Source organism: Pelophylax lessonae (assembly GCF_965119305.1).
Source record: "Pelophylax lessonae genome assembly, chromosome: 3".
In the NCBI taxonomy this organism is placed as follows: Eukaryota; Metazoa; Chordata; class Amphibia; order Anura; family Ranidae; genus Pelophylax; species Pelophylax lessonae.
Genome location: NC_138770.1, coordinates 313,921,642 through 313,948,505, shown reverse-complemented (window position 1 = coordinate 313,948,505; position 26,864 = coordinate 313,921,642). Strand labels below are relative to the sequence as shown.

The window sequence follows — 26,864 nt, the reverse complement described above, 5'->3', positions numbered from 1 at the left end:
TTGAAACTGAATTCAGTAAAATGCAATCCTCACCCTGATCCAGCTTCAATTAGGAGTGTCCAAATCTAGAAGGAATGAAAGTGTGTGTGTATTCCTTATTGGATTCCTACCACGGTTCTGTGACCAGCTTTATTTACATGATCGTGAATCCAACTGAGAGTCAGTGTACCACGTGCTAAGTAAATCGTGTCTTCAGGTATGAGCATTTAGTGGCCTATGTATGCTCTCATGTGTTAGATTATATTTCAGCCTCTTTTCACTATAATGACTGCCTGATGTTTATCTTGAACTGGTTTACATTAGTAAGCTGGTGGTATGTGGTGCATTATTAAGCCAATGTAAACTAAAAGTGCAGGTGTCCTTGCTCTCTTCTCACGATCCAGACCTGAACATTTGTATCTCCGCTAGTATGAAAAAGCAATGAATCAGTCCCTTAAGTAAATGTACCTATGTGATGCTCCAGGGAATTAAACATTGTTTCCTTCCAAGATGTCCAATGCATCCAAAAAAGGGCTGGGATATTGTTTGTGATAGATGAGCTGGGAGATAAAGCACCATTAAAACATAATTTTAGTGTAAATACGTCATTTACTAAGCATTACAAGCATGGAGCCCATAAAAAGAGCAGAGTCTGGTGAGAATGCCAGCTTTGACATTGATGGGCTATTTATGCCTCCAATAGACTCCCCCCCCAACCCATGTGGTTGTGTGCATGGGTAATAAAAATAGATTTTATTGAAGCAACCTTGCTGTATTCTGTAGATTTTTCGTGTTTTGCTATTCTAATGTACACTTATTACTTGTCTCCCATGACTAAAACCTTATTACAGGTCTTGTGATATTTCAGTTCAGTCATCTGCAAATGTGTCTTACAGATTTTGAATGGCCTGCATCTTCTCCAACTAACAACTCTTTTATGAGTGGTATTTTTTTTCTGAGCTTACAGCTTTACCTAAAAGGGACAAGATAAAAATCCAAAATGCTTAGATAAGTGTAGTCTGTAACAGACATGAAATGACCATCTCCATGCGAGCTGAAACCTTTCTATGGTTTCTGAAAGCATGTCTATTTTAATCTCTAAGTATAACCTAATAACAAGGTAGCCTCAGATTCTGAAGCTGGCAGCACTGCCAGCATGCAAACTAGCAATTTCTTAAAGCAACCAGGGATCTAGAATATGTGGTCTGTGCTGCCCTGCTGAGAGAAACATGTAGTCTGCCCCTGAGCAGACCACTGCTTACAAAAAAAAAAAAAAAAAAAGCCAGTTGCTCGACTGTTGTGCAGTTAAGGCTGACGCTGCAGCATTTTTGTGCTGCGTTTTTGGAGCGGCACCAGTGATTTGGAATGGGCCTCCCTCTGCTCCAAAAATGCACCCAAGAAGCTCATGTACCCAATTTTGGCACTTTGCCAGGCAAATATTGGCATTGCGTGTTAAGCTGCAATTTTTTGTACATTTTATTAGCGGAAGCACATTGCATGTTTTGTTGCGATTCTGCCTGCAAATTCAGTATGCTGAGGTGTGAACGGGGCCTCAGGGTCCTAACTTCACAGGCCTGATGCTTTTTTTTTTTTTTTTTAAGTCATTGGCATCTGAAAGCATTGAAAATGAAGACTGGGAGCAAACTATTTTTTCAGAATGTTCAAGTTTCCATTAGGAAGTATGCCTATGGCAGGGGTAGGCAACCTTTTTGAGAGGTGGAGATCTACCTGAACGACATGAGCGAGAAATGATCACCGGTGTTAAAATGTCACTGTAAAAATAAAAATCAATCTCTGCAGCCTCAGTTGCACAGAATGAATAAGAATTGCTCTGCATAGTCTCCCTGTTCATTCACAAACTGAAGCATAGTAAACCTAGCCAAATTAAAACGTTAAGCTGTTCTAAGGCCTAGTTCACACAAGCATACTTAAGCGTATACCTGTTCAGGACCATGTTTTGGCTGCATGGAATGCACAAGTGTTCCATGCAGCCACGTGCAGGCAGTACCATTCATGTTGATTGGGATGCAGCAGTTGTATGGACACAACTGTTGCTCCCAGTTTGACATTGGTGCAGATTCGTGTTTTCAACTTGCATTGTCTGCATTCAGGGACACGCACACAGTTGTTAGATTGGGAGCAGCAACTATGTCCGTGCAGCCACTATGCCCCAATTGATCTGAATGGGACTGCCTGCACATGTGCAGGCAAAACAAGTTCCTCACATAGGGTCTGTGTGAACTAGGCCAAATAGTTAGCGATCTCCTGCACTGAAGGCAAATTGTACAAACTACTAAGCTTTAAAAAAATCAAAAAACTGGAGAAAAGAAATATGAATCTTAATGTTCCTCCTCTGTTGCAGTGCCAATTTGAAGATGCTGTTGCCTGTAGCAGTCACTTTGGTTTTAGCTATTAGACCGTTTAGATCCGCCTGTCCGTTTTTTTGGCGGATCTGAACGGTCACCCCATGCATCTCTATGGGGCATCGGATGTCAGCGGAGACATGTCTGCTGACATCCGATCCGTCAAATCTGGACAAATGGAAACCCTATTTGCCATCCGTCCATCGGATCGGATGAGAACGGACCGACAGTCCGTTGTCATCCGATTCCCCCATAGAGATGCATGGGGACCTGACAGCTGTGTCTCCGCACACAGCGTGGAGATCAGCTGTCATCCTCCTGCTCAGCGGGGGATCGGCAGATCGATCCCTCGCTGAGATAAACAGAGTCCGTCTGACGGACGGACTGTGTGAAAGAGCCCTTAACTTGAGAAAAGCAATGGAGAATCTGATTCGTGCCATGTACATTTTAACTTTCCTTTTGCTTCATGTTAATTTGTTTCCCCTTGTATTTTTAACACTCCTCCTTACTAGATTTAACTATTCGTATTAGTCTGTTTATTTAGTTTCCCATAAAACAAACATTCACAAGGCATGGGGTGTAAGAGTTAGCAGAGGAGTTTTCCCTGGCTCCCCCTGACATTCTGCACATAATTTGGCTGGGCTAGACAGGTGCTTCTGCTTGAGATCTAAGGTTATGTACAGACTAGCAGCCGTAATGGGAATCATACCTATTTGTCTGTATCCCGATATTGGCATCGGAGTGGATTTCCAGGGAATATGTACTGTGCTGCAAAATATCATATTGTTTATGTATCCCAATTTAGCTGCAATTCCAAAACACCTTTTCACTTTGGGGTATAAGGTCTCATGCACACTGGACATTATTGCAGCTGCTTCTACATGCGTCTGGTGTTTTTTCTTCCTGCCTTTAAACTCCCCTGCATGTTAGACAATGTGTCCATGCACACGCAGTTTTTGAAGGCAGGAAAAAACCCACTGCCAGTGCGTTCAGGAGCAGCAGTTTTCTGGCATAAAAAAAGCCTGACGCTGCTAAACATGCCTAAACCCTAGGTGTGTTTTGAGCTTGAGCTTTAATTCATTTCAATGTCTAGAATAACCTATTATTCTGGCCAATGAAATTAACGCCTAAGCTCTTGACACCTGTAAACATGTCTAAAAGCTTTAGACGGTTTTACGAGTGTCAGGCTTTTTTTCTGCCAAACGCTGCTGCCAGGAGAAAGCCTTCTAAAGTTTGCAAACTGTCCAGTGTGCATGAGGCCTTATATCCTTCATGCATGCAAGTTATTTGTACAGCTAGCAATGGAGACCTGGGTCTGACTGCCAAAAGCTAATAGACGTTTTCTAGTCCTCTGACTGTGATTTTATTCTCCCCTGATTGTTCTGCGAGGCTGCAGGACCCCTGACCCTTTGTCTGGACATTGCTGAATGGCTCTGTGCTGATCACTCTCAAGCAATACAGACCAAACTGAGCATGTGCAGCTTGCCCCCAAGGCTTTGTTTTATCAGCAGATTGGGGACTGTGGAAGAAGGAGTATCAGAGAAGACAGAATCAAACAGCCTTTTTACACAATGCAGAGGATTAACCCCTTGGGTCCCAGTGAGCATAACTAGTATGCTTGAACTATTGTGGGTTTAGTAACACTTGAAGTATTTGTGCAGCATATTCCTGTTGTAATCCCACATATTGTGATAGTGGTGGTAACGCCTTAAGATAATTGCTTCAGTTTTACCTTTTTTCATGGCCATTGAGACAAGACAAGAGTGTAGATTAAGCCTGGTACACGCTAGAGTATTTTTTCGTTCAACCCAGTGGTCGGATCGTTGATCAGGAGTCAGTTTTTTAACTGGCCGATGTCACCCAGAAATCGCCCAGTGTGTACAGGGCTTTAGAATGGACTCTGAAGTGTCTTATGCTTTAGTGAAGCATATTAAAACACTAACACAATAGGTCCCAGTGTGTGTTGCATGTGCTTTGTTTTCACTAGATCTGTGAAGTCTGCCAGTGTAAAAACACTAGTCAATTTCTTCTATCAATTGGGTCCTATGTTCACTGATAACATCATAAGAATGGTCATGGCTATAGTTTGGGAAATGGATATGTAAGCTTCACTAATATTTAGTATTTTCCGATAAAAATGAGTTGGTACAAATTTGTGCGGTTAAACTGGGATGTAAGCTGAGTGACTACTGCAGCATTAAACCGGAGATATATAACTGCATGCCTCACCAAGTTCTTTATTAATGTGATCTATGGAATACTAGCACTAATTTAGATTTAAAACCAGCATAGGTTTATTGTCTTGCTAGTCCTTTACAAACAAACAGTAATAATTACAACATATTTAACAGGCAGGGCCTGATAAAGTGGCTGTGCACTGCCATATCCTGCCCTGTTATCTTCTTCTTGCTGTTATTTACATGAGAAGCCAGCATCTTTGCATGGACAGTTTATACGATGGTAAACCCTGTATAGATCCATATTAGTCCTAGTTGCAGAGATGAATCGTTTGCAGCCCTACAGCTGTTCTGCCACCATATTTTGTCAGCCATCTCTGCTTCAGTGTAAAAATTTGAATATCTGAAGTTGTATGCTGCAGATGAAAACACTGTATGCCCCTGGAGAAAATAGTAGTAGCTAATGTAATTTGCACTACATCCTGGACATTTTTGCAATTATAGGCCTGTACTTGTATGAAAATTTCTCAACCCATTTGATGCACCTTCCTTTGACTTCAGTATTCTTTGAATCCCAATAATTCCATTAGAAAATATTTCAGTGAGCTTGACGCAATGACATTTTTCAAAGGTGCTTTCAAAAATGCTTGGCTAGTCATTGCTATGACATTCAGTGCAATTTTATAAATGGGTGGCCAGAGAGGACCTGATGTACAAAGTAGCTTTTTATATTTATTCCTTCATAAATTAATGTATGTATGAACCACTCTCAGAATATGATGAGCAGCTGATATACATCACAGACTGGGCTTATTTACACATAGCTCACTTGCTCCTCAGTCTTTCCAGCTTCATTTTCAGTTAGTAATAAGGTGTCAAGCAAAATGGCAGAGGACTCTAGCTGTGAGTTACGTAATCTTAGTGGACTTTGATACATTACTGGGTTTATCCCATTTTTCATTCCATGTTTCATGATGAGCTTTGAATTTTCTGCCACAGAGTTCCGGAATGATATCCGACTAGAGCAGTTCCGTAGGATTTTTACTGAGCCCCGGAAATTACATGTGATATAGCGTCCAAAGGCATCTCTGAAAGTCTTGTTAAATAGAGTATAAACTAATGGGTTTACCCCAGAAGAAATATACCCAATCCACACAAATATTTCCATGAGCATCTTGATAACATCGGGGTCACAGTCATTTGGGTCACAGAGGACTGAGGCCACATTGGTAATGAAAAAAGGACACCACATAAAAACAAACAAGAAAAAAACTATTCCCAAGACCTTAGAAGCTCTTTGTTCATTTGTAATGGTCTGCATGGACTTCTTACCCACACTGGATAGCCTTCGCATGGGTAATTCATCACTGTTAATCTGAAATGGCCGTTCACGCCTTGGACCATCTAACATAGCAACTTTCTCAGGTGAAGAACTGGGAGTAATATCTCTCTGAAAAACAGTGGACACTGTAGACCAGGTTAGGCGCTGAGGGGGTTTGTTCTTGATTAGATATGCTTTTTTCCTCAATAAGTGAATGGTTAGGAAGTAAATGACCACCATAATTGCAAATGGGATAAAAAATGCTGCCATGGATCCATAAATAATAAAGTACTTGAAGTGCTCAGTCCGAACAAGACATGTGTTGTTAGGGTTGATGATGGTGTCGGGGTCAAGGAGACCTTTGATTGGGATAGGCACAGCAATGCCTGAAAGAAAACAAAGATTATTTCACTTTTCAAGTAAACTTTAATCATGTTTTGAGTGCTGCACTGAAGAGGATAATTTTGCTTTATATCATGCCCATTGTTTTGTTTTTTTATGCATTCAAGCCTACAAGATATTGGTTTATTTTTAAGGTAGACAGAAGTGTGTGTGTTTTTTTTTTTTTCAGCAATAAATGAAGTGTGTATCACAACAACGACATCATTATAACCGTAAAACACATGGTTTTGTTGCCAGTTAGTTGCATCTTTCTGAAAATTTGATTTCCTGTCCTGCCGTACAGCTGCCGCTTACTGATTACCAAAGCTTTATCATGCAAGACCCAAGTAATCTGATCATTACGCACTGTAAGCTATTTCAGGCCAGAATAAATTAAAGGAAAGTGTTTCTGATCCCGTTCTGTAGGGATGCATGAGGATAGTTTTTCAGGATGTCCCAGTTATGCAGGGCACCTCCACAGCTGCAGGATTCAGAGAGGATCAGCAGGTTGTCATAGCTTCTCTAACTAGCAGAGGCCGTTGCCAGTTAGTCTACTTGCCTGGGATTAGGAGCGGAGGTTGCGCCTTGTATGACATTTGTATAACCCCTGGTTGTGCATACTAGGAGAAAACCTTTTCATAAAGTAGCAAATACATCTGTGTGTATAACTCGCATTATCTAACCTCCTGGTATTTCCTTTTATGATCCTTTTTTTATTTTTTAACTGGTCCGAGCAAAAAGCGATTTACAAGTAACACAATATCTGTTTTTTGCCTGTAGGTAGATTGAGTAGTAGTAGCTTAAGCCAGATCTCTTGCTAAAAGCACAGGGGGGATTATATAATACCATTTAATTATTGTTAAAGTCTCTTTATGGATAAGCATGTTGAAAAGCGGGCAAGCAATGGCAGTGCTTGTACCTTTTCCATGATAGGTGTCCTCTAAATGTTTGCTTTTAAGGGTAGCATTTTAGTAAATTTTGTTTAGGAGATGCATTCAAAAAACCACGTAATACAAATAGGGGCTCTTTCACATGGGTGGACTCCACCAGCCAATCCACCGACTCAATGGGCGATCCCTTCCGATGATCCCCACTGAGCAGGTGGATGGCTGGTCCGTGTCTGCTCTGCTTATGCAGAACGGACACAGCCTACTTTCCTCTATGGACAGCTGGGTGTAAACGGACCACCTGTCTGTTTTTTACATCTGACTGTCATTTGATCCGCCAGACGGATGGGGAACGGATCCCCCCATCCGTCTGTTTTTAGTGGATAGAATCCGATGTTGTCTAGGATTAACGGACACGTCTGTTTACATCCGCTGCTCCGCGAAGGGCCATGGATGGCCTGATAGGGTCAGTCAAAAAACTGACAGGCGGACCTGATCTGTACGTCAGTGTGAAAGAGGCCGAAAAGTTTTGTTTATGCTAAAATCAACTGCAGTTTTGCATTCGCTAAACTGTTGGCAAAAATACAAGTTTCTCATACAGCTTAGTAGTATTATATGTACCTAAGGCTTGCAGTTGAAATACATGAAGCGGACATGTTGGCCTGCTCAGTTTATACAGATACTGCACATTTTCAGAAAAGTTTTTTTGTAATTTTTTTTTTTTTCCCCTTCAGGCCTTATGCACACTGGATGTTATAAAAACCCCAGTAGCGTTAGCTGTAGAATGCCGCATTAAAAATGCAAGTTTTGCTGCGTTTGTGTTTTTGTTTTTGTTTTTTTTTTTTAGCAAAACTATACTCCCACAAAAACTTTAGGCTCAAAATCGCTTAAAAAAGCCAAATAGCTTTTTTTCAGTGTTAGACGTTTTTACAGCTGAAAAACTCCTTCAAACGCAGTTCTTCTTCTTTTTTTTTTCCTCAGCCTGAAAATGCCCCTGCCAAAAAAACAGCCTATGTGTACATGGACACTTAAGCTGGATACACACTATACAACTTTTGTTGTCAGATTTCCTTTAGATTTACCTTTTCTATGTAGTGCAAGGGCCTGCCTGATTGCATACAAATTGAAAGTGTTTAGGTTTGACCTCATGGTTTTGGTAAGTCTGAAGGAAAAAATCTAAAGAAAATTGTTGTGTGTATGGCCCTTAAGGATAACATGCTGGGGAGTTTACTAGCTATAGGAAAAAAAAAAAAACGCCTGATGCCCAATACAGCAGCTGTAAAAACGCCCAGTGTGCATGAGGCCTTCAACATCATTTTAAATACATTACATGTCCACAAACTAGAGTTATGTTTTTATTTTGAGCTTCTGTATTTTTTTTTTTTTTGTTAATTTAAAAAGGTTTTATTTTGTGGCTGTGGTTGTGGATTAGACATGGAAGAGGTAGAGCCTCGATCATATTTTTACTGCTGTCCGTGATGGGATACTTAGTTTTACCTTCACTTTTTGTCCTTGTTATTATCTTCTCCAACACAGAATGTGGTGGGAAACTCAACATTTTTTAGTTGTTGCAGAAATGGGAGATAAATGGAGGAACCTTTTTGCGACACTTAGGCCCCTTTCACACATACGGTCCGTTCAGATCCGTCTGTCAGTTTCTCAGGCGGATCTGAACGGATGCCCCATGCATCTCTATGGGGCAGCGGATGTCAGCGGAGACATGTCCGCTGACATCCGATCCTGTCTGTCAAATCCGGATGACATCCGTCTGGCGGATCGGATCTGATGAGAACGGACATGTGGTCCGTTCTCATCCGATTCCCCCATAGAGAACAGCGGGGATCTGACACCTCCGTCTCCGCACACAGAGCGGAGACGGAGCTGTCATCCGCCTGCTCAGCAGGGATCGGCGGATCAATCCCCTGCTGAGCAGAACGGCTCCGTTGACTGAACGGAGCCGTGTGAAAGGGGCCTAAGAGATATTCCCTTGCTTTAAAGCAGTGTTCGACAAACCCCGGTCGCCAGGTCGCCATGGCGACCAGAAACCGCGTCCTGGCTCCTGATTTGCCGCCAGCCCACTCTCTGACTGATCAGCTCAGAGTGTCAGGCAGCTGATGCTTCGCTCTCCCCCTCCGTGTTTTCACTGGAGCCGTGCAGTAATCTGAAGTCCGGCTGTGAGTAGCATGAGAGGGGAGGGGCCGGCCTCCTCTCCTCTGCCAGAGTAAGGTCCGTTCCTGAATGGCTGCTCTCTGAGCTCTCCTATGCTGCCCGTAGCGTCCTTATCAGGCTGGCCTTCCTCCCCCAGAGCGCACAGTAGTTCAGACCTTGGAGAAGAGTGAGGAGGAGGAGGAGGGGGACCCGGTAGCCTGTGTGGCCTTTACCTGACCCTGCAGGCAGACTGTCACTACTGTGGGGGGAGAGTTGTGGTGGAGGATAGAGCACGGGGGCTGCCTGTGTGTGTTCTATGTCCATGCTGTGACACACTGAGCCGCTGTTCTCATAGTGCAAAGTTGTTTAAGGTGTGCTGTGAGGTGGAGGAGGGGAGATGAGGCTGGCATGCTTTAAAATTATCTTTTTATGTCCTGATAAAGCCCTGTGTATTATCAACAATCACCACAGGGGGACACACAGGCAGGAAGTAGCTGCAAAGAGGCAACAGAAGATCAGCAGCGCTGGGATACTTCTTTCATCCTTTTCTGTGTTTTAGTTAAATGTCACAAAGGCTTTATTTAGATGTGCAGTTGGGTGGTAAGCATGTGCTGTAAAGACATGTTTTTGCCACCCACCAACAGCCACCCTTAATCTACAATAGGCAGCAGATGAGGGTATTTTATTTGCCGCAGTCATGATGCATTCGCATAAAAGGAGTTTCCCCTATAACAGGTTTTTAATGTCATTCTTTCTGTTCAGCCCATAACCTTGATGTAATGCGTTACATTGGAGTTATTGACTGACCGCTCTGCTGTAAGTTATGCCCCATACACACGTGCAGATTATCTGCAGACTTACCTTTTCTATGTAGTGCAAGGGCCTGCCGGATTGCATACAAATTGAAAGTGTTTAGGTTTGACCTCATATTATTTGGTTTTGGTAAGGCTGGCCATACACTATACAATTTTCTTGTTCAACTTTTCTTTAGATTTACCAAAACCATATAATAGGAGGTCAAATCTAAACACTTTCAATGTGTATGCAATCTGGCAGGCCCTTGCACTACATAGTTGAAGGTAAATCTAAAGGAAAATGAATAGGAAAATTGTATAGTGTATGGCCAGCCTAAGTCTGCAGACAAAAGTCTGCAGATAATCTGCACGTGTGTATGGGGCATTAGAGTTAGGGGGCGCAAATTACTTGCCCTGACAACCCATGCTACCCAAAAAAAACTGGCTCCTAACTTTTTTAGCTGGCTCCTAGATTCATAGCAAATTTGTCAAGCCCTGCTTTAAAGAGATATTATCTTACTTCCTGCTGAGTCTCTATTACAGGAAGTGAAGGGAAATCTCTCGAACAATCTGCAAATTGATGGGCCTTTGCTGTTATGGTTGCTAAGCAATGATAGATGGCTAGGCATGGATGGATGGAAGGAAGACGGAGGTTCTATAACCTGTCAAAGCATAGAATAATTAAAAAGAGAATTTGCTTGTGTATTTTACTTCATTACAGCAGCAAGAAGACTGAGACAGTAGTTCTACTTACCTGCTGATATTAACCACACCACTGCAATTTTTATAAGTGTTTTTGCTCTGGTGTTGAATTGACTGGCTTGGATAGGTTTTTTGATGGCAATGTACCGGTCCAAAGATATGGCGCACAGGTGTATAATTGATGCCGTGGAAAACAGGACATCTAAAAATAGCCAAATGGCACACAGGCACTGCGGCAGAGGCCAGACAGGTTCTGAAATAGATAACAGACATTTTTGTCAAAAGACACTAATCAGTAGAATAAGTTGCTTGCTGGTGACAAAGTAAAAATATGTATAAGGTTTAGGTACTTGCCTGTGTAAAAGGCAGTTCTATTGCAGTTTACCACCTATAGGTAAAGCAGAACTCCAGCCAAAGATTATAAAATAGAAAAATACCCCAATTAATATAAAATAAAACCAGCTTTTGCTGCAATAATCACCTTCAATCCAGAGATTCCCCCCGCATTTTTTTTTTTTTTCTGCTGCTAGATGTCTTCAATCTGATGGCCAGCATCATTTAATCCACTTCTTCTAAGCCCAGGTCATCCTGGACCCACTCCAGCCTGTGACTGGACAGTAAAAAGGAGAACCAACACGGTGATGAGCTCATCTGTCACTCTGTTCTCTCCTCCTATCAGCATGCTTGTTGTCAGCACATAAGCTGATTGGCTCCTTGTGTTGCTTCTTCTTTTTTTTTTTTTTTGGCTCCTGTGACTGTCATTTAAAGCCAGCCAGCCATTCCGTAGAGAGAGGAGGCGGGGCAGGACCACAGCTCCATGTCTGAATGGACACGGGGCTGTGACTTGGCCCGGGCGCCCCCATAGCAAGCTGCTTGCTGTGAGGGGCACTCAACAGGAGGGAGGGGCTAGGAGCACCGAAGAGGGACCCCGAGAAGAGGAGAATCCGGGCTGCTCTGTACAAAACCAACTACACAGAGGAGGGAAGTATAACATGTTTGTTATTTTTATTGGAAAAAAAGAGACTTTACAATCAATTTCAATCTCCCACCATTGCCACTACAGTCATATTTTGCCATAAGCATGTTGGGTTGGTATAGTTTTTTTTTTTTTTTTTTCCCCCAGATTTAAAGCATTTGTTTTCATTCACGTTACTTTTGTGTGAAGCCTCAAGTTGCTAGACTTTGATCACTAGGCTACATATTGGTTCCAGCAATGATATTACTGTCAAACTCAATAGATTTAACCTCCCATCCCCAGTGTTTGTATGCAGCACTAGGAACAAAATGACAGCTTTAATTTAAGGTTTCTCACATATATATATATATTTATTTATTGCCTTTTTGAGTTCTTGCCTATAGTGATGTGCCTATGGAATGCAAAATTTACAATGATTAGCTACTGTTCAACGGCACACAGATATATCGGACTTCAATGTTTCTGTCTTTGTAAATATACTGTAAAGTAATTTTAATCCGGCCATACTGTACATTGATCAACATTCTGCCAGTACTGGCCGCATTTCAATCCATGTATTGGGAACTGTGGTTGTACAGAAGTTCATCTACAGATTGACATCTGTACAGCTGCTTTGTCTGATTTTCCCCCTCAATCATCACTGCAGGCTACAGCCTACAGAGCTGATCAGTGTATTCTGATGACCGGAAAGTCCTCTTGCTGTCAGAATACAAAATCTCAGTGGGAAGGATTCCCCCAGCCACATTGTGTATAGATGGAGAAATTGGGCCAGTTTTTTTTTTTTCTCCAACCTGCTGGTTGAATGAAAAAAACAGACTCATCTATGCGCTGCCCTAGAAGTGTAAAAATGTGTTTCTCAAGTTACATTGGTTCAGGCCATACAGTATATTCATCCAGATGAAACGCCTCAGACTGTGCTCTAGAAAGAATAAAGATCATATATACTTTGTATATGGCGAGGTATATGCAAAATCTAGTTGATGACAAGTCGGCTAGTTTGAAGATTACATAAACTTAGACGGAAAAATTCTTTCCATGTAGCTTCTTACTAAAAAAATTGTATGTGATACGTAACTGTAATCCTTAAAGTGTATCGAAACCCAAGAACCGATATGAAATATATTGCAGTTTACCAATCCTTAGCTGTGGTGGCTGCATTTGTTTTTTTTTTTGTTTTTCTGTATTTGTTTTTTTCCATTTTATTTTTACTTGGTAATCATACTAGTGATGCTCTTTTTGTTCTAAGCTGAGAGTATTCACTTACTGCACTGTACTGCATCTATGGAGGAACAGTGTAACCCTGGAACCAAATGCATTTTTAGGACTACAGAACTTTTTTCTCGCCTTTAAAACAATGTGGGGAGAACTGGGAACAGCACAGGAAATTTCTCCCAGGATGAACAGGTATTTGTTACCCTTTCAGTGTGAATGTTTAACAGACCAACAAGGAGCATGTAGGGAAAGTTAAATGTTAGACTGTATACACGTTTAAAAAGCAATTAATCTGTAAACAAGCATTTACCGTACAAGCAGACTTTTTATATCGTGTGTCAAACACAAGGCCTGCAGGCCAAATCTGGCCCTCCAGGCCATATCATGTGGCCCTTGCACCCAGGGGGAGGGGTGGAAGTGAGAGGTTAACAGCATTCCTCCACACTGCACTCTGTACCCGTGAACTCCTGCATGTAGCGCGCCCGTGAACTCCTGCATGTAGCGCGCCCGTGAACTCCTGCATGTAGCGCGCCCGTGAACTCCTGCATGTAGCGCGCCCGTGAACTCCTGCATGTAGCGCGCCCGTGAACTCCTGCATGTAGCGCGCCCGTGAACTCCTGCATGTAGCGCGCCCGTGAACTCCTGCATGTAGCGCGCCCGTGAACTCCTGCATGTAGCGCGCCCGTGAACTCTTGCATGTAGCGCGCCCGTGAACTCCTGCATGTAGCGCGCCCGTGAACTCCTGCATGTAGCGCGCCCGTGAACTCCTGCATGTAGCGCGCCCGTGAACTCCTGCATGTAGCGCGCCCGTGAACTCCTGCATGTAGCGCGCCCGTGAACTCCTGCATGTAGCGCGCCCGTGAACTCTGCATATAATGCATCTTGGTATTTATTGCTCCCATAAAGAATAAGTCCAGTCAAAAACAAACTATCACTAAACCTGCTCTTTACCACATTCTAAGACTATTCTATCTAACCCTGTAAAGAAAAAATCGTTGTACTTACCTATTCTACACCCGCTCCTGTCCGGTCCCCAGCAGCAGAAGCTCTGTGCAGGAGAGGACGGATAACCGCTGTGAAATGAATGGGAAGTGACGTCACCCATAGACTTACTATGGGGTGTCCTTTGTCAAGTGCCTCTCCTGCACCCGCCTCCATGCTGAAGCCGATGTGGACAGATCAGCGTGGGAATGGGCCAGATCGGGTGAAGAAATTTAAAAACAGTGATTTTTGCTTTACAGGGTTAGATAGAATAGTCCTAGAATGTGCAAAGAGCAGGTTTAGCGTGCGTTCGTTTTTGACTGGACTTATCCTGTAACATCCACTGTTAGTGCAGTTTGGCCACACCCATCGCTCAGTGCAGTTCGGTGTGCAGCATGGTTGAGTTACTGCACCTATTCATTAAATAAAGGAAAATAAAAAAAGCCTTGGATACATTTGTATAGTCTTACAGATACAACCAGCCCTTTGAGGGCAACAATGAATGAAATTGAATTTGACACCCCTGCTGCAGACTCTTTGGAAAAGAGTATTCTAACAGGATGCAGGCAGTGTATAGGTGTTTGCGACGCGGGATAGTTTTTTTTTAAAAAACAAGTAAAACTCAAACGTTATGGTGCTATTGTGTTTTAAGTTTGAGGAAAACTGGTGTTGCTCAAGGTTGAAGTTAAAATGTCGCTTATAGCATACCGATTTTGGAATACAACGGAGATATTCCAAACTGCCTTTTTACCAGAATGTTACGTATTATTGGTATTACATATATTACGTATTATTGGTCATGCATTAGTGTATCCAGTTTTATTTTATAAAGCTTTTTTAGTGTTTTTTTAATAATCATTTTTTAACTATATAAGGCCTGTTGCACACTGCAGCTTGAAAAAGCTCAGTACAGCTTTTTTTTTTTTAACTGAGCTATAATACAGCCCATGAATTGTAATATGCCTATGCACACAGGCTCATAAACAAGCGCTGTGCATTCTTCAGTAAGAACAAAATCGAAAAATCAGAATTTTTGGTCAGTAATTTACAGCTCATGCGTGCAAATACACGCAATTGTGCACAAATGGCCATTTACAAAATGTGCAGAACAAGAGCATGAGAATACATCGATGCGCATTTGCGTGAAATAGCACGTGCAAATGCATGAACACACATGCGCGAACATACATACAAAAAAAAAAAAACAGATAGTTGCTCAAACAGGAGTATCGTGGGCAAGAGGCTTAAAGGAAAAAGGTGTCCCTTGCTTTCTGTTATAAAACATATCAAGCATATCTTTAAATTGTATGTGATATTTTTTTTCTATACATAGTTTGACCCCTTCTAAAAAATGTTCTGGCCAGATTTCATTTTCAGATATAAAAAAAAAATATATATATATATATATATATATATATATATATATATATATATATATATATATATATGTGTGTGTATGCACAACTTTCCATTAGTAAATATGTAGCTCTTTGCATGCCTCAAATTGTCCTATCCTGTCATCCTCTCCTATGGTTGTATTTGGTGCCAGATTTTGTTTTTGGAAATCCATACACTATCCATATGGTAAAGATCTACAAAATCCACTTTCTATATGTAAAAAATAATGTAGCTCTTTGCACGCTTCAAATTGTCACAGCAACACAAGGCCAGTGGATCTTCACGGTTTGATGACACAATCACAGGCATCTGCTCTATTAACAAGGACATTTGTAGGTATCCTGTTAGTATAACAGGTGCCCTTTAACTAAAGTGGCAGTGAAAGAGGCCTGGAGATTGCCACTGCTGATGTCCTTCTAAAAATGCCAGTTGCCTGACAGTATTAGCAATCCTCTAATTTCATTGAATTTTCTTCCACTGACCTGGGTTACTTGTGCAACAAATGAAGTCATAGAGAAGTTGGAATGTCTGATCTGCATACTTGTTCCAGGTCAGTGACTCAGATGATTACATCCTCTTGACAGCCAGACAACAGGCATTTTCAGAAAAAAAATCAGCAATGGCAGCCTCTGGGTTTTTCCGAGCCCATGTTTCCTGTGAACCAACTAATGTGTAGCTTTACTCTAAAGCTGGGATCTCCAAACTACGGCCCTCCAGCTGTTGCAGAACTACACGTCCCATGAGGCATTGTAAAACTCTGACATTCACAGACATGACTAGGCATGATGGGAATTGTGGTTCCTGAACAGCTGGAGGGCCAAAGTTTGGGGACCCCTGCTCTTAGGCTGCATTCACACTTGAGCGTAGCATTTTCGGGCGTTTTTTTACCGCAATTTTCAGACGTTTTTTTCAGACGTTTTTGGAGGCAGGCATTGACATCTATCAAAAACGCTGGTAATCAGCCCAAAAAGAAGCTCATGTACTTTTTTCAGCTACAGGCGTTTTGCAAAACGCTCAGATGTGAATAGGGGCCATTTAAATGAATGGGGTTTTACTTGTTGGGCGTTTTGGAATGGTTTTTTTTTTAGCGTTTTTGGAGCTGAAAAATGCTCAAAAACACCTAGGTGTGAATGGAGCCTAAAGTATTGCTCTTCTACCAAAATGACATTCTCATGTTCTTATTTTTTGCCCACTGTACCAACTTATTTGCAGACTGTTTAATGTATGTATGGTTTATAGAGATTGTTTCTCCCCTCCCCTTTGGTAATATTTAAATTTTTTTATTTTCTGTTTGTTTGGCACTAATTTATGTGCATAATATAATGGAGACAGAATAAGCTGCAGGGCCTGAACATTTTGAAATAGAGTTGGCATAAAGTATAAGAGCCTTGACAAAGCCTTCATAAATAATAGGAAGTAGAAGGCACATCTTGCCTAAGTAACACAATCTGCAGAGGAATAAAATGTTAAGTATAACAAACCTGGCACTTGTGCTTTTTATAGCATTGGGCTAATGACACTTTTATTGATTAGGATATGCCTGATAGAATAACAGTAGTTTGTTCTTGGGTTCTCTTTAATTGCAGCTGCAATTTTTCCATCTTAGAATGAGTGATGCTTCCTTTGTGCATTTTCCTAAGCTGTGCACAGCTTTATCATTGAGGGCGAGCAGGACTTTTACTGAGAATGAGAAAATCCCATATAGGAACATAAATGTTTGTTTTTCATTGTATTGGATAGTACATAATCTGGATTACGTTTATCTTTATTTGATGGGAATAACCATTTTACCACACATATTTTTATTTTCCTAGAAGCATTTTGGATTTATTTTAACGATATAAGCTCACATGGATGCTCTCTTCCTGTTGAAATTGTGGCTTTGTGTAAAGCATGAGCACATTTTTTAATTTCATATCCTATGTACCGTGGAATAAGTGTTCACAGCAGTATGCAGTGGCAAAAAAAGCTACAGAGTCCCAGCAGCTTGTTCTCGGCATCTGTATATAAACACACATGAGATTTGTATATGGAGTGCTATACTATTTTCTCAGTTCTGTCCATACCCACACGGCACATGAAGATTTATGGTGGAATAGTATAAATAAAGTCTGATAATGCAGCACTTTTTAAAGCACTTTTGAAGTCTTGAGTAGACTTCAGCATTGTATAGGTTGGCTGTGAACATTTATTTTAAGACACCAGGGATTGCTAACTGTTTTATTATGAGCAGTGATCACTGCTTCTTCTCTAGTCTTCAGCACATCTTCATACAAAAATATATAATTCTGTACAAATTATGATTTTGCTTCCTTTTAAGGTCTATTTCAGAATCTAAACCTGCCTGCAGTAATGTGTTTTATTTTAAAAAATCTACCTAAGGTTATTATCTTAAAATATTATTTTTTTTCTTGCCATGAACATTATGTTTTGCATTGAATTCTGGGGACAAGGCCTCCAAAAATTGTTTGCCAAACACTTGAGAGGTCTCAAAAGGAACAGTGGTGTTCCTCTTTTTATATAGATATTTTATCTTGTAGAGTTGTCTATTGAAGAATATTCTTGACTTCTACCTTTGATTGTTTTTTGCACATCATTTTTTTTTTTTTTTTTTTTAACTCCTACCAGTGTTACTGTTTGTTTTAAAATGATTGTCTGCCATTGTTCAGCTGTTCCAAAATGATGCAATCCCCATTTAGAATTAATGTTATCGAGCCATGTGGTGAGCCAAAACATTGGTTTTGGAAATCCTGCAAGAGTCCCAAACCTCTCCTTGTGGTGCACTTTATATTATATACACTTTAATAGTTTTCAACATTTAGGACCAGGTTATGATGGCTGGAGTAAGTGTACATTTATGTTCAGTTATTTTCATGACCTAGGTTGCTTTGTTTTTTTATCATGTCATTAATTGTGCTGTTTATTTGCCTGTATCAAGGATGTACAAACTCCACTATGAACAGGTTGGAAAGCTATCGCAGTGATAGGGGTTAGGGTTGAGCTGAAGCAATTGAAAGTGTTTCCCATGATTTGTGTTTGCTCCAGTCTAAAGCATAAATTGGACTAGTGAAATCTTGAAATTGGGACACTATTTTGTATCTTGACCCATAGCAGCAGCTTCTATTTTGCTAGATGTAAGCAGCATATTTATAGGGTACTTACTGAACATTATGGTGAGAAGTGCGATAGGCATCACAAATATCCCAACCAGCAGATCTGCCACAGCCAGTGACATAAGAAAGTAGTTAGTGGCGTTTTGTAGTTTCTTCTCCAGTGATATTGCCAAGATTACCAGGATGTTGCCACCTATTGTAGGGATAATAACCATAAGTGTCAGAAGTGCCAGCCAGCACTTTGATTCTGTCACTGGCCCGGTGCTGTTTAAGAAGCTGCCATTGTTAAAAGAGTTGAGTTCTGGCATTTTGTGCCAGACAGTAAAGTTGGGAGGTCCTCCAGATAAATGGCGATATGTCAAAATGGCTTCTTCCATGTCTCTTCTACCATTTCTTCCAGACAAGCTTATAACATTGCCATGCTTCCATAATTTGTATCCACCATTTTTTATATTCCGAAAATACCCATACTGTTCCTGACATCTGTGTTTAAGCCTTTGTTGTGTATATGACACCAGAACCCTAAAATATAAGGGAGTATGAGGTTTTTGTTAAAAACCCTCTTTACATCTATCAGTGGGTTGACATTCCACTTGTGTCCTCCTCCTATCACCAACCTTTAGCATCCTTTCTTCCTTTCATGTTCCACAGAAAGACCGACTTTATTTTGTTTGTGGGAGGTGTTTTCTTAACCCTTGCTTTGCCAGAGCTGTTGCCAAGATGGTTTAATCGGAGTCCGAATATGAATCTCCTTCCTGAGTCCATCTAGACAAGACAGAAAAAAATGATGATAGTTTATCTCATTAATAATATTTAAAATACCCATGGTACTTTGTTTTTAATATCTCTTAAATACCGTGCTCTGTCCTAGTAATGAGGCAGAAGAGGGATTTGCTTTATTTAAATCCATCTGTTTTGATCAAGCTTGCTGTTATAGCTGTCTGCCCCCCCCCCTTCCAGAATGGATATTATCTGCGGGTAACCTAACCTTGCTTTAAAGCTTTAACTCTTGATTTTTGGTGGCATGGTACAATTTCCAAGATTGATTTGTGACTCAGCTGCTTTATCCAAACATCCTACACCTTGAAGCTGGTTTATTAAAGAGACAGAATTTTCACACAAGATTCACTTTAATCATTCACGTACAGAGGAAGAAGACAAATAGCTTTTTAAATGATTGGATATTTGAAGTGTATCTTCACTCAACTCCTTTAGTTAGCCTATCTGGACATCCACAGAATATCTTATACAGTACTTTGTTCTATCATGATTGGTACATGTAAAGATACAATCTGCATTTTAACAATTTTTCTCAATATAAATTGTAGATGACAGTACGTAAAAATGTATGGCAGATTTTCTGGGGACATAGCTACTAAATCTAGGCTCCTCTTGAAAGTTGATATGTTTGTATTTTTTTTAAGTTTCCTTTCTGGTTAATTAAGCTCTGAACAGTCTTTTTGTTCTGCGTTCACTACTTATATTGTACGAACAGTGTAAAGATATTGATCTGTTGTCCAGAAGATTCCGAATGCCAAACATATGCTTGCAATGTATTTACCTACATATTTGATTGCATAGAACTTTCTTACTCCATTATTGTGAGAAGTACTGCTAAACCGTGAAATGGAGACATGGCGATAAGGGGCAATTGGTGATTGCGCAAGCATAATTAAATATTTATGCCTGCCGTTCTTCATTTTTAAAAGATCACTTGCCTCAACACATTCTGTACATTTAATTAACTCCATAACATGCATGTGTGTGAAAATACAAGTTATCTGTCTTCTATATACTGGAGAGGTGACGGTGTCCGTTTTGTACAGCAAGTACTATAAGCACATGTCTCATTTCATACTCACCAGAACTGTACAGCTGTGAGAACTTTCTGTGATGTGATTGTTAGTTTCTTCTCATGCTTTTTTCTTCTCTCTTCTCAAAGTTTGAGTAGTCAAATGTCACTTTCCTTCTATGCAGAGGGTTGATTGCAGTGCTCACACATATATGTGCCCCCAGGGACTCATGGTCGACCTTTTGTTAACGGCGTGTGTCTAGTGTATGTACTCCCGAATTGATTCACTCCGTCTCCTCAAGAGAATCTAGTGGAGGTTGAGAGCTGGAGGTCAGCCAGAAGCCAGGCTTCTCTTGATTTCTTCTTCACCCCCCCCCTTTCTTTCTTTCTCCGTAGTCCCTCCCACCCAATCCAGCTGCATCCTTGGGGGCTTCACTACCAGTTTGCAGACAACAGACCCCCAACCTCAACACAACAAGAAGAGGGAGATATTTACCGAGATTAAGTCTAGCTAGAGAGATGATTATTACAGTACCCATTCAGCTAATTAAAAACATACTTGTGCCATTTTAACAAATCATGTATTTTCCATTGTCTGCTCTCAAGTATCTGTTGCTTTACCAACTCTCTCCTTCTGGATTTTCTTTTTTAATATCCATTGAATATTCATGATTGTTGGTTCATAGTATAGGAATTTGATTTCTGTCTAAGTAGTAGCAGTTTATACGTTCTCTCCGTACTGGTTAACATATGCTGATGGTTAGTTCCTATGAGTCAATAAGAGAGAGGAGTACGGGTTATGATATTAATGGGATCGGCACCTCTCAACCATATGAATCTGGCTGTATCTGCACAGCCAAACAGAGCCTGGAGAATTTCACGTGCAGTTATTGTATACACAGAACAGGCAGTGCATATACCTCTCCAATGAAAATCAACTTTTCTCTTTTGGAGCTGCACAGGCACTTCCCACACGTTAACCCCTTGGTGAACTTTGTAATCCCCATCAAAATGTAAAACTTGTTCTGGACATTTTCCGTTTCATGCTTTATCCAATAGATACAGAAAGAACATTTTTTTTCTGGCACTCAGCTGTGCTATGATTACATTGGTGACCTGTATACATAGCACAGAGTTTGTGTCGTCCCCAAAAAGAAATCTAGGAAAGTTCCTTTCTGGGGTTTGAGTGTGCTCAGTGTAGCTCCATCTGATAAATCACATACGGTTATGGTATTTTGTCTTCTGGGGCTTATGAGATGACATGCAATTATTCATGTATAGTAAAAAGGCTGAACTGTGATTTATCAATGCTGGCAGCTTACGTTATTATTTGTTACGGTTTAGCATTTTACATTTTGCTTTCTTTGTAATACCATAGTTTTCTTTTGCTGTTTAAAGTTGATCTGACCTCTAACTGGATGACATTTAGTTTGCTAAAACCCCCCCTGTATTACGCATATTTTCTGTTAATATGGTTTCTTTTTCTTTTGATTTTTCATGTTTTTATGTTGCTGAACTCCGCCACCTTTTTTTATCCACCTCCTGTTTACATGCATTCACTCCGTGTTGTCACATTATTGCTGTAGATCAGCATTTTTCAAGCAGGGTGCCTTCCGGGTTCTTTGGGGATGCCTTGACAAAATGCCTAAAAATTGCTTCAAAATGCTCACAAATTGTGTACAAGCCAGCAGGTGGATCAAGAAATTTTTTTTTTTGTTTTTTGTTTTTTTTTTTTTTTTTTTTTTTTTTTTTTGGTTTTCATTGTGCAGCATTGAAATCCTGGGCACTGGGCAGGTGAGCCACCCGCATCCTAACTACCATTGATGGCATTTGGTTGATAAGGGGTATATCGGGTTCCTGCACAGCATCCTTGTTTGACCCCCCCCCCCTTCTGTCAGCACTGTGGTCAAGTTATCTTTATGGGGCATAGTGAATGAGGAAGAGGAAATGCTGGAATACTAGTTGTTAGCAGTGTGCAATAGTGTGTTTGCTTTGAAAGAATAAATCACCTCAAACGTTGGGTGTCTTGCACGCGGCAGCAATATGTAAAACTATTCTTTTTTTTTCTTTCTTTTTTTTTTGGAAGAGGGTACATCGAGATCGTCCATAGATTTATGTGCCTTGACTTGAAAAAGGTTAAGATACCCTGATCTAGATCAGCATCCTGATGGTGACAACAGTAGATTATGCCTATGTCATCCCATAATAGGAAGGACTGAACAGCACCTTTTATGGCAGAAAGATCAGCCATCCTTTATAGATTTAGATATATTTAGGACTATTAAACATTTTAGGCCTCTTTTTTTCAACTGCATAGACTGCAATCTCTGATGTGCTCTAAGTGCTCACTGTAGGAGGGCACGTTTTTTTCATATGATATGGTAATGTCAACCTATTAGAGCGTTCTGGTCGGAGGTCACCGCCTTTGTTAGCTCCGTGGCCCAAATACCCAGTATTTGTAACCCTTTATGTTGTCTTTTTTGATATATTGATGATGAATCTCTTCCCAAAAACAAGCAGCTACTTATACGTTTGGTATTGTTCTTTGCTAAGAAACCATTACCATACACTGGAGGTCCACGGCTCCTCCTAGTGTAGCCTTTTGGCTTACTCTTGTCAACCAGGGCATCCCATTATATAAGTTTAACATATGAAGTTAAGAGGATGCCCTCGTAGGTTCCACAAAGTTTGGAATATATTGGTTTGCTCGAAAGACACCATAACGACTAGCAATTAAGCTAATAATTAAGTTTGTGGATTGTTCATAACCCTCCTGTCTTACTCTGGGACAGAAAGAATGGCATATAGTGCCAATAGTACTAGACAACTTGTATCGAATTGTTTTGATTTTCTGCCTGTGATCAAATGTGGGATATACAGTGCTGTTTTCTTTTTCTATATATTCAATTATTGTTTTGTATATGATAAATGGATGCTCTATATACTGTCTAATGTGATGTTTGAGCATTGTTGGCTCTACCTTGTTCTTTGTTTGTCACTCAGACCATTCTGTACATTATTCTTCTATCTGCAATAAAGTTACCTTTTTAAAGACGACTAATATATATAGGACAATTGAAAACAACTTACAAGACTATGTTAAAGATGATACTATACTGAATGGATAATCTATGCATTGCCTTGTATCTACAGATTTTGAAATTTATTTTTGAAGGATTTATGTAATGACTTTATTTTGCAAGTAAATATCTTAAAAGCTAAATTAATCTTTAAATAAATAAGTAAATTCTAATATGGTAATAATAAATGCACATATTTTTGAAAGTTAAAAAAAATGTGTTTATTCTTCTGGAGCCTGCAGAGCATCAGCAGATTGTAGGTGCAATACTTAGATCCTGCAGAATCTCAGTATAGCGGTCTACCTGTACCTCCTATATGGGCATACAGTTACTGGAGAGCAGGAAGATAAATGAACTATGGGAATGCTCATCAGCCCCCTCACTGTTCTTCGAGAGCTACATGCTGTCTGCAACAGTGGCAGATGGAAATTGTAGCTTATTCATTCACAGATCCTCTTTTTAAATTGAATGTATCCTTGAAAACAGGGTATCTCCATAATACTTTGTGCAAAACTCGATAAACTTACTAAAAAGCTAGCAATGCTTGCATCCTAGGAAATATTCTTTGTATAGCTGAGTCAGTCAGTTTGTCGGATTCCTGCTAAAAAAGGAGTAGAGTGAGTCACCACTCTGTGCATTAGGGGTAATGAAAATGATTGGCGCATTGATGCGGAACCCAGTTTAATCGCGATTGCGCGTGACATCATCCCGGCTCCTCCCCCCTGTCATTGCTGGAATTGCATGCATCAGTGGCCTGGATGTGTCCGGTGCTGTTCCCCCCTCATTGGATGGTGTAGCCTCAGGAGGCGGGCACTGCAGAACATCAGCGTGCCGCCCCCACCCATGCTCGCCCCCTTCCTCAGGATTTGTAGCTCTGTATCCTCCCTGATGGGCAGGTGCGGCGCCGCTTGGTGCTGACACATACATCACTGCAGCTATCATCACATCCCTGGGATGAGATATAGTCTGATTTCAGGTAATGAGCTGCGAGGGGAGGTCGGGGGTGGTAGGAGTGCTCTGAAGGTGAGACCAGGCTGTCATGCTTAATGTAAATGAGGGGGGTGAGTGCATAGAAGTGGCACACCCCCCCCCCCCCACCTCTGCTGTACCTCCAGTCTGTATGGGTACTGTGTGCCTATAACATTGGGGCTTTTTTTTCTGTCTAGTTCTTACTGCGATTTCCCTATAAACATTCCCACCTGGAGACATCCACTTATCTGCTTATCTGTAAGTAGTACATTTGCAGATAGAATGCCTTCCTTTTATTTATTAATTTTTTAATTTTTTTCAGTGATGTTGACCTGCATTCTATCAAAGTCGTTGCCAAAAGACTCGGCAATGATTTGTTAAAGTGATACTAAAGTGTGTGTTTTTTTTTTTTTTTTTTTTTTTTTCCTGTAATAAAAAAAAAAAAAAAAAATACTTGCTGACCATCTCCTGCATCATGTCTGCAGTACCCTGTACTATGTCTGCAGTCTCTGACCATCTCTTGTATCAGGCCTGCAGTCTCTGACCATCTCCTGTACTATGTCTGCAGTCTCTGACCATCTCTTGTATTCATGTCTGCAATCTCTGACCGTCGCCTATATGACCGTCTCCTGTATTATGTCTGCAGTCTCTGACTGTCTCCCCTATCTTGTCTGCAGTCTCTGGCCATCCCTTGTATCCTGTCTGCAGTCTCTGGCCATCCCTTGTATCCTGTCTGCAGTCTCTGGCCATCCCTTGTATCCTGTCTGCAGTCTCTGGCCATCCCTTGTATCCTGTCTGCAGTCTCTGGCCATCCCTTGTATCCTGTCTGCAGTTTCTGGACATCCCTTGTATCCTGTCTGCAGTCTCTGGACATCCCTTGTATCCTGTCTGCAGTCTCTGGCCATCCCTTGTATCCTGTCTGCAGTTTCTGGACATCCCTTGTATCCTGTCTGCAGTCTCTGGACATCCCTTGTATCCTGTCTGCAGTCTCTGGACATCCCTTGTATCCTGTCTGCAGTCTCTGGACATCCCTTGTATCCTGTCTGCAGTCTCTGGACATCCCTTGTATCCTGTCTGCAGTCTCTGGACATCCCTTGTATCCTGTCTGCAGTCTCTGGACATCCCTTGTATCCTGTCTGCAGTCTCTGGACATCCCTTGTATCCTGTCTGCAGTCTCTGGACATCCCTTGTATCCTGTCTGCAGTCTCTGGCCATCCCTTGTATCCTGTCTGCAGTCTCTGGCCATCCCTTGTATCCTGTCTGCAGTCTCTGGCCATCCCTTGTAATTTTTTTGATGAAAACCATGGGAATTGTGATGCATCGCAGAATTGACTCAAATAGTTGATATGATCGAATCGTGAGGCCAGTGAAGATGCACACCTCTACTGTGCATCAATCTGTAGTGTGTGTAATCTGCTCTCTGTTAATACTTTTATATGAGCCTAAAGAAAACGCACTTTTTATTTATGTTGCCTGTGATCAAATATTCTCAATACTTAAAATTTTTTTGTATTTTATTTTTTTTTTTTTTAGTCCAAGAATATGATAAAAGTTATGAAAAATACTTACATTTTTTTCACACCACATATCACCACAGCATTTTGGTGTGAATAAGGAATATAGGAAATCATTATTCTATGCAGAAAAAAAAAAAATCTGACATAGTGTGCATATGGCGTGAATGAGCCCTAACATGTAAGCACAGCGCAATGGTTTACATACCATGTTAGGTGAAAGATGATTTAATTTTTCCCTTTGTACAATCCTTATCTGCTCAACTGAGAAAAAGTAAGTAAAATATGAAATGTCAGTCATGACTGCCTCATTAATGTTGAAAAGAAATCTATATGTAATCGGCAAAATCCTTTTTTTTTTTTTTTTTTTTTTTTTTTTTTTTATTACACCTTGGATACAGCCACTGTTGATATTCTAGTTTATATTTATTTTTTGGATATGTAACCGCTGCAGAGGGCCCCAGGCACAAGTCGTTTCTTGCTACTTGTACTAAATGGGAATAGATACATGTATTTGAGACATAATAGTGCTACAAGAATACGGTCCATTAGCAGCAATCAGCAGGTTTTAAGGTGTTAAAATTATTCCCATTCCCCAGAAGAATAGTGCACGTTTTTCTGTGCACTGTTCAGCTCATCATATTGCACAAAAGTGTATATCGAGCATTTATAGTTCTATATCCTGAAACACATAGGAGAACACTGCTCAAGTAATGAAAGCTAATAAACTTCTTTTGCAAATGGTAGATCGTTTTACAAAATACATCCAATGAAATTTTTACTATCTTATACACAAGTTATAGTGTTGTAGTTGGAAATTGTTCCTAGGATTCAGTACAAAAATAAAGTTAGTGAAAAGACCTGTAAAACCTTTGCTTGGCTGGGATGAATTCTTTCCAATCTGATGATCTGTGATTATTTAGATAGGTGTTCTTAATCTTATGTTTAATTTTTAGGGATGATGGCTTGGCAGACCTGGTATAGTTTGAGTCAACATTTAAAAAATGTTCTTTTTTTTCCCCTTCAAAGATTTGTTTGAAATTGTCTTCTGAGTAATTTGTTGGCCTTCCTGAGTTT

The 26,864-nt window shown here is 40.6% G+C and overlaps 2 protein-coding genes across 2 annotated transcripts in view; one reads left to right on the top strand and one right to left on the bottom strand.

Moving 5' to 3' along the window:
• PSMD1 (proteasome 26S subunit, non-ATPase 1) overlaps nt 1-26,864 on the top strand; it is a 140,825-nt gene that overhangs the window by 67,315 nt on the left and 46,646 nt on the right. The window lies entirely within an intron of this gene.
• HTR2B (5-hydroxytryptamine receptor 2B) lies at nt 5,073-18,958 on the bottom strand. Its single transcript, XM_082252098.1, has 3 exons — nt 18,482-18,958; nt 10,805-11,005; nt 5,073-6,226 (listed from the first exon to the last, which is right to left on the bottom strand). The coding sequence occupies exons 1-3, from the start codon at nt 18,807-18,809 to the stop codon at nt 5,334-5,336; spliced, it is 1,422 nt and encodes a 473-aa protein (XP_082108224.1). The 5' UTR covers nt 18,810-18,958; the 3' UTR covers nt 5,073-5,333.